Below are 12666 nucleotides of genomic sequence, written 5' to 3' on the forward strand. Positions count from 1 at the left end.
TATAATAATATTTATCTCTATATTATTTTTTTTCAATTGAGTCTTTGTTTTACTTAATAAATTTTTTTTATTTTATTTCTACAATAATAAATGCGTGTAGAAATTTTGATACTAAAAATCAAATCAAATTTTCAGTCGAATGAAAAATTCTTTAATCTGAATCGAGTTGAATACAGATAAAAAAGTTAAATATTTTTATCGATCTTGGGAGGGAAAAAACCGACTTATAATCATCTCTGACCACATCTTTCATGAATTTACATATTAAAAAGTACATGGATCAAAATGCAATGAAAATGAATTCAAACGAAGAAGCAGCTTATCTATTTAGGGTTAGTTTGGCAAGATTTTTGAAAAGTGAGTTTTAAAGATACTGTATATATATATTTTAAAATATTGTTTAGAAGTACAATTTAAAATTTAACTGTGTGTGATTGTTGTTAAAAATTAAATTTGAAAATATAAAATATATTATAGATATTACGTTGTAAACTAAAAATATGAAATTTAAATTATATTTGCACTTATTAATATTATTAAATATATCAATTTAAACTATAATAAAAATAAAAATAATATTTGAAGATAACTCATTAATAATATTTTTATAAATGAAATTATTAAAAATTATATTATCAATACTTTTTAACATGTAGATATAAAATTATTACGAAATAATAATTTAAATACTTGTTTTGACAAAAAAAAAATTTAAAAACATTTATTAGTGCTTGCAAATTAAAGTGAATTTTAATATATAAACCATGAATTTTATTTGCTTTTAAGTAATTAAAATTAATTATTAAGTAATAAATTATTTTTTAAGGATGTTAATATTTAATTATTAAAATAAATGTAAATATATAATTGAGTGGAATCCATACATTAGTAAGGGTAAAATTATAATTTGCTTTCAAATACAAAGTTAAAAATGAAAAAACTATAAATTTTAGCTTTTGCGGTCGACTTCAAACCACAGTTTTACCATATTTTTTATATTTTACCCGTTTAACATTGATTTTGCGATCAAAACATACTTTTTAGCTAAAAGTGCATTTAGAAAGTCACAGTCTCGTCTGGCAGAACATGATACATATGGTCAAAATTGTCAAACTCGATGAGTCTTGATCCAAAACGAACTTATAGGGGTGTTTTTTTTTTTGAAATTTTGACGGAATGGGAAATGTTATATAATAGGTAGGTTCGGAGTTGGTGAGAACGGGTTTAAGGTGAAAAGTAACCGACTCAATCCGACCGGTATAAACTCTTATATATATATATATATAATATTTAATATTTTAAATGTTAAAATATGTTATTTAATATTAAAATATAATAAATCAGAAAGTTGGGACAAATCCGAAACGAGAAAAGAATTAAAAAATTATTAAGATGGAACAAAATCGAATATAAGATGTATATTTTTGAGTTGGGATGGGGCGATCAGAAAACCGACCTACTACGCCCGTGCCCATCCCTACAGAATGTGCGAGAGGCAGAGCGGAATGATTGGGCGTGTTCAGCAGCCGCCCATGGCCATACATCTATTTCTTTCGTTGACAAAAAAGAATGGTTGGAGAGAATAGTAAAGAGGCGACCTCTTTGCCAACTGCAAGGCTTGACATTTACAAATCTTCTGGGTTTCTTCCATGTTTGAAAGGTTCAACTTTTGCATCAATTCCTTCCGGAAAATACCATACGGGACGGTAAAACAATATTTCAAGATAAAACTTATGTTTCACTCTGTTAATTTAAACGCGATTACTTAATCTCGAATTCTTTAGAGAGAACATTGTAAAATTAATTTTTAAAACTCTTTTAATCTGCCCCACTTAAACTACTATCAGTTGAGTTTAAAAAAATAAAATTGTAGAAGGAAAAAGACGAGAGAATTTTGTTTTAGTATCATTATCAGTCGGGAAAATGGTCAAAATGACGTTGAGAATGATCGACGATAACATGAACTAAAAGAGAGAGTTTTTATTTTTCTTAAAAAAGATAGAAATCAATTAAATAAAAGCTCAAAGTTAAAAGAGAGAGTCTTCTTTAAGAAGAATTAAATATAACCAAAAGAACTAAGTTCATATACTAATTTAAACCTAAAAGCTAAGTTCAAGTATCTAATTGGACAAAAACAACTTAGGTACCAAATTGTAATTTAGAAGTCAATGTTCATGTCTTAAAATATATATATACTCTAATGATTATTATAATGGTCTATTGCCGTTGAAAGTTATAATTTACAATAAATAAATAAACACTTTGTCTTGAATTTTTGTGAAGTATAAATAAATCTTTAACCATTGCTTCCTTAATTTGGCATCCAAAGCTTTATTGATACTAAGGCATTGGATGCCAACCAAATAATTCACCTAATCATAAATTTTGTCTTTTATGCTTATTTAAAAAAAATTAAGTTAAATTTAGTCGAAGAACTAATGTAATTATTAATCGATTAACTGTTAATATTATTCATTGATACTATACTCCACACAAAATTTACTGTTATACCATTAAAATGGGGTAAAAGATTTGAATAAATTGCACATTTAGTACTTAAACTATTAATTTTGATCCGTTTTAGTACTAAAACTTTCAATTTTTTTAACAATCATACCTAATGTTTAGTTTTCATTTCATTTTAGTACACGTCCGTTAAAAACTTAACGTTTAGTATCTAAATTATCAATTTTGGTCCATTTTAGTACCTAAACTCTCAATCTTTTCAAAATTTAACTTTAAATTTTGAATGGGATACTAAAATGAAACAAAAACTAAAGTTTTTAATGGTGGGTACTAAAATAAAATAAAAATTAAACTTTAGGTATGATTTTGAAAACACTAAAAATTTAGGTACAAAAATATATCAAAAGTGATAGTTTAGGTACGGAACGCGTAATTTACCTAAAGATTAAAGACATGCACTAGAATATGGATTGAATAGTTCATGCTTGTATATATTTTTATTTCTTCAATTAAGAGCTGCACATCACAAAAAATTGCTCTTTTCTACTGACCAATGCCTGTTACTCTACATCAGCAGACATTAACGTAACCCAAAAAAAAAAAAATCAATGTTTCACAGATCTAAATCTGAATCGAACTAAACTAAAACCTTCAAGTTGCAGACAAATCCGTCAACTGTTGAATTTGAGCGGCAAGAATTTTACTTGTTCCCTATAGGATTCGAAGTGCTGGGAGGTATCCTCCTGAAGCTTGAATCCACCAGTTTCTTAGGGTTTCCCTGTGAAGATGAACCCTTAGCCTCTCTCGACACCATCGAAGCATGATCGTGTCGGAGTCGGATCGAACGAGCTTCGGCTCGAGCTATATTAGCTAGAGGCGTCGAAAGTAGAAGAATAAGAGCAAGAACTGCCAGTGGTGGTCGAGTGTTTGCTTTCATGGCTGATGTGGAGGGAATCTTTGTTCAACAAAGTTGGTTTGATCTTGGGTCTCCCAATCTTGCTGCTTATAAAGTTTGTTGAAGAAAAAAATAATGAAATATCTAAGGGAAGATCATGTGCTATATTGTTGACTGTTACGTGTTGTAACTCTGCCCAGTGTTTTTTTCTTCATTTCAGAGGGGCCATGTGATTAAGCAGGTTAATTTTTGAGTAATTTATTGTTTTCTTGGGGGGCTAAATGTGTTTGGTTTTATAATGTTAAATGTTAATGTTGGATCTATATAGTTTGAAAAAAGATAGTGCAGGTAACAGCTGTTATGGAAGAAAGGCAAAATATGATAATAGTGATTTGTAGTAGAAGAACTAGTTTCTCCACTGGTCAAAATGATCACACTTGGTACATGAAGCAGCTGGGTAGAGATCCTAATTATATAACACTGCCAAGATTATTTCCATGTCCCACGAAAATATATTGGATAAACTAAGTATTTAGTATCTAAATTATCAGTTTTGATATGTTTTAATACTTAAACTTTCAATTTTTTCAAAACCATCTAACGTTTGATTTTTATTTCATTTTAATACCCCGTTAAAAATTTGATGTTAAGTTTTGAAAAAAATTGATAATTTAGGTACAAAACACGTTAAAATTTTAACAGCGTGGTACTAAAATGAAACAAAAATTAAACATATGGTATGCTTTTAAAAATATTGAAAGCTTAGATACTAAAACGGATCAAAACTAATAGTTTAAGTACTAAACACAGAATTTATCCAAATTTATTCTTTTAATTCTCCTTGTTACGTCATTTATAGTTTTAGCTATTGTAAACCACTTACATAACTTTTTTCATATCACTAATTCATTTACAATTTACTTACAAATAATCATTCATTTTCACATTTACATAGAAAAAACTAAAAAGTTGTCCTTAAAAACATGACATAAAAAAGAACAAAGTGAATATAATGGATGAAATTATCAATAATGTAGTGATAAAAGGATTCATATAATATTTTTTTTTATGTTTTATACACTTACAAAAGTTTATTTTTCATAAGAGTTCATGTCTGATCGAATTATATATAAAATATTCTTTTGATCAATTTATACATCAGTTAAAAAATTAATATTCATTGAATAAATAAAAAATCAATTATATAAATGATCAAAACAATATTTTTCAAAAACTCAATTATCAAAATAAATGAAACTGTTTAATTTAAGTTTAATATAAAAAATTTATTAAAGTATAATTTTTATAAGTGTCAATATTTTTTTAATAATTTAAATATATAATGTTACAAATGTATATAATACAATATAACGACAATTAAAAAAATTATTAAAAATAAATGAGCTAATAAGTATTTAACATGTGAATTGATTTTTTATTTCTAATTTTTTAAAAGATAGAATCCATAAAATTTTAACAAAAAATTCAATTTTATATATTTTATAAAATACTTTAAGATATACAATTCACCCATCAGCCACCACCATCACAACTGCCAATAACCATCCACTCACTTGTGGATCATTTACTCTCCGACCACTCTTTGACAATTCGCATGTCGATTGGGACAAAAATGTGTTGGGATTTGAGATTTTAGAGTTGAAGTTACGACTAACGATCGACGATGGGTGAGTAGGCAAAGACGGGGTAAATGCTTTGAAATTCAAGATTTTGAGACTTTTTTAGATTTTAAAATATTTTAAGTTTTTTTTGAAAATGATAACAATTTTAAGTTTTTTTTAATATTTATAAAGACACATGTCTTATATTTTGAGTGGTTGATGAATTTTTTTAAGGTCTGTTATGATCAATACATCTAAATGATAACGTTAAAAATATCATACATCTAAATTAATAAAAAAATTAAGTAGCTAAATAAAAAAATTATAGTTTGAGTATTTTTAAGGCTTAATACCAAAATAAGTGTCCAAATTATATCATTATTCTCAAATACGTGCATAAACTATTTTTTTACTCATCTAGGTGCCTAACGTTACAAACATTACTTATTTAGGTGTCTCGCCCATCAACGACGTTAATTTTCCCGTTAAGTGACATGTGTCATAATCTAATAATTTTAGAATGTTATTTAAAAAATAATAAAATTAATTTATTTTCAAAAAATCCCCATTTTCCCCCTAATATATATATATATAAACTCAAAATCTTAAAATCTCTTATTCTAATCTCATTTACTCTAATCATTGATCATCTCCGGCCATCCATTTGCCAGCGATCAACCATCCATACGTATCCAAAACTCTTATTATCATCTCAAAACCAAAATTCTCAAATTCCTTAATTTAAATTTCTAATCCCTAAAATCTCAAATACTCAATTCTTCAAATTTGATTCGATCACGATAATCAACAGTATAACCTTTAGGGTCGTTTGACCATGGAAGGGGGGAGCAAAGAGAGGAGCGCATAGAAGGGAAAAAGGGGTATGCGGGTAGGGGGCCTTTGATTTTTTTATTAATAATTTTTTATTTAAAAAAATAAAAAATTATAAAATTGTGACACGTATCATTTAACGAGATTTTATAATAATTATTACGGTTAAGATAACTAAATAACTAACGTTACAGCATTTGAATAAGTTAAAAAACATTTTAAACACATATTTAAGAATAATGGTATAATTTAGGCACTTTTGGTATTAAGTTTTTTTTAATTAAGCATTTAGTAAATGATAGGTTAAAAGCAATAATGGCAGTAGTTGTACGCTATACAGTACAAGCCTAATAAAGCAAGCCTAATAAAGCAAGCCCAATACAACTAGCGTCAAAATAATCATCCCCCCTCGCTCTCGATCTCGCTCTCCATTAGATTTCAATCTCTCCCTCCACCCCCCCCCCCTCTGTCTCTCATTTTTCCTTTTTCTTTTTTTTTTATAGAATTTTCCTTTTTCTTATTATAATATTTCTAATTCCGGCTTCGATTCTCCTTTGTTCATACAATAACCGCCTCATTTCCCCAGGTAATTATATTTTTTTCGATTTTCGAATCATTTTTTGAATTTTTTGTATGAATTTCGTTATTGTAAGATCGATCTCGTTTTTGATTGATTGTTCCAGGCTTAATTAGGAAGAGATCCTGGTTTAGACGCTGAATTGTTGTTTAATTGATCAACATATTAGTCATTCGATAAATATATCAATATCTGTCTTAATTAATTTGTAATGATTTTGCTTATTCCGTTCCAAAAGTTCACACTAAAAAAAGAGAGAATTGGAACCCTAAAGTAGACCTCTTAATTAGGTTAAACTCTTTGTTTTAATATCAATTATCATGAGTTGAGTTATACTCATGATTCTTGATTCTGAACTCGTCAAAATCATTAATGGATTTTGAGGTTTTGATGACTCGGTAATTTCACTGGATCGCTGTTCCTTTTATAAGCTGAGTTGATTCTTATCTTTAGGTAGAGGATTTTAGTTAAATGGTCGTGGAATATCTTATATAGTCTCTATTTGACTATTTTTTTCATATTTTTCTCTGTTTCAGTGAATATTTTTAATTTAAAAGTTGAAGGAACAAAACAGAGGGTGGTTTTTCTTTGGTTGTAGCTGAGACTGCTTTTAGGTTTCTTGATGGCAGAAAAATCATGTATTAAGCGCCTTCAGAAAGAATATAGAGCACTTTGTAGGTATTGTTTTCTCTTTGTATTGTTTCCTATTCCTTCTATTGTTACTCTTTATATGAATCGTGCCTGGGAAATTCTTAGTTGTAGAAATCTTGTTAATGTTACCTAGTTAAACTTTCATGTTAGTGCAATTTTCCGATCTTTACTGTGTGGTTTATAAGCTTCTTCTATTAATACAAGGAAAATTTTATCTTTGGTATCCTGTCTATGAGGCTTGTTAATGCAGAATTTGCTTCAATAGCGAATGGACTGGAAATTTAGTTTGTACAGAACCGTAGTCTATATTGTCTGTTTTTATTGGTTTATCAACCAACAATTCAGCATTATGTTTAATTTCATTTAAAAAATATAAAATGTTAGATATCTTTTCTCTCCCTTCACTAATAATTTGGTATTATTAAAAATATATTGGTGCTTGAATGATTGTTTTTATTTGTATAACGTTTTTTCCAAATATTTTAACTGTTATTCTATGAACTTATAGGAACCAGTTTCTCATGTCGTTGCTCGTCCATCCCCAAGTGACATTCTTGAGTGGTGTAAGTTTATTAAATCTTTTTTATCCCCTTTCTCTAGATAAAGCTCTATCACAGACGAATACGCATGTCAAAACATCTTCTATAACGAGGAATTTGCTAACTATCCTAAGATTTTATCCTTATAAGTGAAGGAAAATGATTGTTTCCATGTTGTCTAATAATTTGAGAATGATTCATGGAAGGAATAAACCTGACTGTTGGCTAATTATGTATAGGGATCTCAGTTGAGATTCAAAATTTATAAAGCTTCCTGCTAGCTAAGTTCTGGACTGTAAATTTGCCGTTGAGTGTGCCAAAGGCACTTAATCATTTAGCAGACTTCTGGAATACTTTACAGTGAACTAGAATCCAATCTCTATTGTCTTGTGATCTTATTTTAATATTATCTAATTAAAACTTCAAGATATTGCCTTGAAGGAATTGGAAGTCGACCATAATTTGCTTAGATATTTTTTCTTGGTCTTCCAAGTAAGGACGAGTTCTGATATTATAGTGATCAGTACATGGAATCTTAGTATTAAAAGGCGCGCCTAGGTGTGGCCAGGCACTGAAAATGGCGCCTGCCTGGGATGAGGCGAGGCAAGATACAAGAGGCGCTCTCTGCGCCTTTCGGATTTTTTTTAAAGATATTAATAGGAGGTAGAACAGATTAAAGAAGAAAGAAAAAGATAAAAAAAGAATTGCAGTAGTAAGAAAGGAGGAAGAAGACTGAAGAAGACTAGAAAACTCTTTCTTTTATCATATTTCTCATGTCTTAACCCTAATATTTGACCTTTTAACAAGCCCAATCCTATAGCCCAAATTTATAGACCAATTGTAATGTTTATTTATTTATAACAAACCATTATAACTTCTTCCACCCTTTGTTTGCTTTTAACCCAAAGTATACGCTTTATTTAGAAATTTAGTTATTTAATAATACATAATTAATTTTAATTTTTAAAATAATAAAATATTAAATTAAATATTAGTTACTTAATAACTTTTATTAAATATAAAAAATATTTTTTATAATAATTACAAATTTTAAATTGATAATAAAATAAATTTGTATCATTTAAAAATAAATGAAATAATAGTTTTAAATATTAAAAACATTAACTATAAATCAATACATTGTAGACAAGTATTTTAGGAGTTAATCGGTGGGTAATGAGTATAAATATACTCATACAATTAATTTATAACCTTTTTAGCATAGATATGTTTATAATATTGTTTTAAGTATAAAATATGTTCCATAACTAATTTATAGGTTTTTTAGTATAAAAGTGCTCCTCGCCTATGAAAGGCGCGCGCCTGCGCCTAGGCTCCAGGTACCTTTTGCGCCTAGGTGTGCCTTGCACCTTTTAAAACCAAGCATGGCATGTTATCCTTCTATTTATGAAGTTCAATGATAAAATTGGCTATTTTCCTAGTTATTCCTAATGTTGGACATGTAATCTAAGCTTCTCTGATCTTTTTAATTGAGTTAAGATTCCTAGTTATTCCAAGTATGGACTTGATTTAATTTTTCTGCTTCACTTTTTCAGATTATGTGCTGGAAGGGAGTGAAGGAACACCTTTTGCAGGTTGGCTCGTTTATCCGATGATAGCTTATGATTAATTTTATATAACTCATTGTAGAATCTGGAAGTAGCTATCTGATAATGCTATCTGTTGTTCCTTTTTTTTTGGTTCGAAGGTGGGTATTACTATGGAAAGATCAAGTTCCCTCCTGAGTATCCCTACAAACCTCCTGGAATCACGTATGTAGTTTCTTGCAGTTTTTACCTTTCGAAATTTATGATAGAAAACACAGTTTTTTGTGACGTCAAATTATTTTTTTTTCATGTAGAATGATCACCCCCAATGGACGATTTATGACACAGAAGAAAATATGCTTGTCCACGAGTGATTGTAAGTTTTTTGAAGAGTAAGATATTCCTGTTTATTTGTCTCTCTAATAACTGATTTCATTTTAACTTTGCACTTGTTCTTTTTCAGTTCATCCAGAAAGTTGGAACCCTATGTGGTCTGTATCAAGGTACAAGATTTCAGTCTAATTGCACCCTTTTTTGGAACCTTTTCAAGCACCTTTAATTGTCACAGGGTTGTGTTGACATGTAAACCAGTTGCCAAAGATCGCTAACTTCATTTTTGTTTTATTTTGCAGCATACTCACAGGGCTGCTGTCTTTCATGGTGAGACTTGGAGTCTTTCTTGTGTCCTAATTCATTTAAATTACATTTTTGATAAGCTTCAGTACTTCTTGATTGCGTTTGGAATGTTTCCTTAAGCCAAACTGCCTTTTTCTTGTGCAGATGGATAACAGTCCTACCACTGGCAGCGTAAACACTACTGCTGCCGAGAAACAATGCCTGGCAAAGACATCCCTTTCTTTTAATTGTAAAAAGTAAGATTATTACTTCACATATACTGGATTCTTTATCTTTCTTGTTTTGAGAACTACGGCTCTTCAAATCAGTTTCACCCATTTTCTGCTAGTATGATTAATTGATTATGCTTTTGCACCTGTAAATTGTTTTCATGTTGAAGCTAAATTGATTAGCATTGGCTGGATTCTTATCGGCTAACAGTTTATCTCTGAACTTTTCGTGGACATCTCTTTCCAAATTGAGAATTACAACATAGGTCTTTCTATGGCAGCCCGACATTCAGAAAATTGTTTCCAGAGTATGTCGATAAGTACAACAAGCAACAACAACTTGTGCCGGAGCATTTATCTGCAGAATCACCTCAAGGAGATAACCCTAGACCCGAGATAGAAAAACCTGTCAACTCTTCCGGGGAAGATGTTAAAAATGTAGATAAGCCGAGGGATACAAGAAACAGGAAACAACCATTCCCAACGTGGGTGATGTTGTTTCTGTTTTCCATCTTCGGGATCGTGATGGCTTTGCCGCTGCTTCAACTTTAATGTCCCGGGGGGAGGGGGTTTACAACATGGCAAATTCCATTATTGTTAGTGATAATACAGTGTCTAGTTGAGGGAATCCATTTAATGCTCCTTAGGTTTGTCATGTTAGTAGAAAGTATAGGGGAGTTTTGATAAGATTCTAAGGAAGGTTAAGTTGGATGTTGACTAATTATGTATCCTATGTTAAAAGTTCATGTTGGTAATTTTAACTATCGAGTTTGAAACATTACATGCTTGTAATGTTGGTCCATTTTTTTTAGTTAAATCCTGTTTTGAATCATAACATGGGCAATGTAACACTCTATTAGGTCGTAATGGACGCGACGAGACGAGGTCGAGCATTATTCGATTCACAAGTCGTGCTATCCTCTACTAGTGATAATTAGTTACTATAATTATAAAAAAAAAACAGAAACTATTTGAAAAAATATAACTTTAAGCGTACTTAATATATTGCTCAATTTAAGTCAGAACAAAACCTCAACTTTACCAACCTGGGATCAGCAATTTTGAACTTTCCTGTATACTTTCAGCTGAAAGTGAACAATGGGAACCTGTGTCAGAAATCTCCTCAGTTTCGGGGCCAGCCTTGATGAGTAGTTTAATTTGAGCCAAGACATAATGATTTGATTCCTTCCCATTCATTCTTTTTTCTTTTTAATTTTGAAGTGGCGTGCTTCTTTAGTTGAAAAGTTGTTTCACTGACTACATCCTGCTGTAATTTACATGTACCAAATATACATAAAAAGTTAAAAACTCAGATTTAATTCTATCGCTACATTCGAACCTTAATATCTATAACCCTTGTCGTATCTTGATGTATAAATTATTATGTAAAAGCTTATGTCATTTCAACTACCAAAAACTGCTTTCAGTTTCCATTAATCTCCAATACAGGGGTTTGATGGGGTTTCAAGTTTGGTGGTTGGCCCCTTGCCTTTGTTGGAAATCATTCCAGTGCTTGGAGTTCAAGAAATATCCATTTCCTTCATTTATGATCTATATCAACCATTGCCCCTTTTCCTTTTGCGTCTTTATTACTTCTCTGTTAGCTTATCTAGATTCATGCTACATACTTGATGTTTATAACTCCCAGGAAACCATGAGCAACCGAAACACGAGACGAACGGTCGTTCTTGCTATGAATTAGATCTCGGATGAACTTTTCACAGGTATATGCACAAACCCTTTTCTTATTTTGTTGCTTCAAGATCAGAATTCCAGTATCTAAAGCCAATTATGGGATGTGCTCGTTTTTCAGTTTCTAGAAGAAGCAAGACAGCATGCAACGGACATAAACTTGCAGCGGTCATCTTCATGTTCCGAAACAAGATTAGGGGCTGAGAGAAAGAGCAAGAAATCATGGACAGTACACTCACTCTTCTCATGGTGCAAAACTGACAGAAAGAGCAAACCGGGTTCGGATCCTGTCCGTGTTTCTAACAAACTTTACGGTTCTGGTCCGTTGTGTGGAACCACCAAGGGAGTTGAAACACCGAGCTGCTCCATTGTCGGGGCTGCCGTTCTCGGTCCTTTTCACCCCTACAAGGAAGATGGAGAATGAGGTGCCTTACATGAGTCTAGACCAGCTTAACAATCCTTATCATGTCAACTCCTATGGACCTGTCTATTTGGTGACATAGTTGTATCAATGATAGGGTATTTGAGATGGGGCAAAAACTGTGGAACTTTGTGACATTTAATGAGGTGAGTAACTGGAACTATCAATTATGGTGGGATATTTGACAGGTAGGGTTTTGTGAGTTGCAACTAGAACCAGCTCTCCTAGTTAATTTAGATCATAAGTGATTCATGCAGTCAATGAAATTGAAATTCCATTTCTAAAATGAGTTGGAAGTGACCTTTCTTTTTATTTAGTTAAAGGGTTTAAAGGACTTATATCAAATTATTACTTTTGAAAGGGGCTAATCTAGAATATTACCGTATTATTCAAGGGGAAGGCTTATTGCTTGCATTAAGAACACGTCAAATGAAGGTTGTTAAAGCTCTAGCTACCATGCATAATTATTTTTCGAGTCCCTCAACTTTTTGAACATTGAAATCCATTCTGCAATCCTCTACTTATCCAATTTGTGGGAAGTACATGACTACAAGTTTCTGAAAGTACATGAACCGTAGAA

At 30.7% G+C, this 12666-nt stretch overlaps 2 protein-coding genes across 2 annotated transcripts; both read left to right on the top strand.

The window, feature by feature from the left end:
* Positions 1 to 6300: 6300 nt before the first annotated feature.
* LOC120179670 (ubiquitin-conjugating enzyme E2 34-like) lies at positions 6301 to 10760 on the top strand. The gene is made up of 10 exons (XM_039185203.1): positions 6301 to 6400; positions 6928 to 7068; positions 7549 to 7605; positions 9138 to 9176; positions 9290 to 9353; positions 9443 to 9504; positions 9592 to 9631; positions 9761 to 9788; positions 9909 to 10000; positions 10255 to 10760. The coding sequence occupies exons 2-10, from the start codon at positions 7014 to 7016 to the stop codon at positions 10523 to 10525; spliced, it is 708 nt and encodes a 235-aa protein (XP_039041134.1). The 5' UTR covers positions 6301 to 6400; positions 6928 to 7013; the 3' UTR covers positions 10526 to 10760.
* An 859-nt stretch (positions 10761 to 11619) lies between these two features.
* LOC120179691 lies at positions 11620 to 12205 on the top strand. Its single transcript, XM_039185224.1, has 2 exons — positions 11620 to 11697; positions 11787 to 12205. The coding sequence occupies exons 1-2, from the start codon at positions 11683 to 11685 to the stop codon at positions 12087 to 12089; spliced, it is 318 nt and encodes a 105-aa protein (XP_039041155.1). The 5' UTR covers positions 11620 to 11682; the 3' UTR covers positions 12090 to 12205.
* The last annotated feature ends 461 nt before the right edge of the window (positions 12206 to 12666 follow it).

Source organism: Hibiscus syriacus, unplaced genomic scaffold (genome assembly GCF_006381635.1).
Source record: "Hibiscus syriacus cultivar Baekdansim isolate YM2019G1 unplaced genomic scaffold, ASM638163v2 tig00112443_pilon, whole genome shotgun sequence".
Classification (NCBI taxonomy): Eukaryota; Viridiplantae; Streptophyta; class Magnoliopsida; order Malvales; family Malvaceae; genus Hibiscus; species Hibiscus syriacus.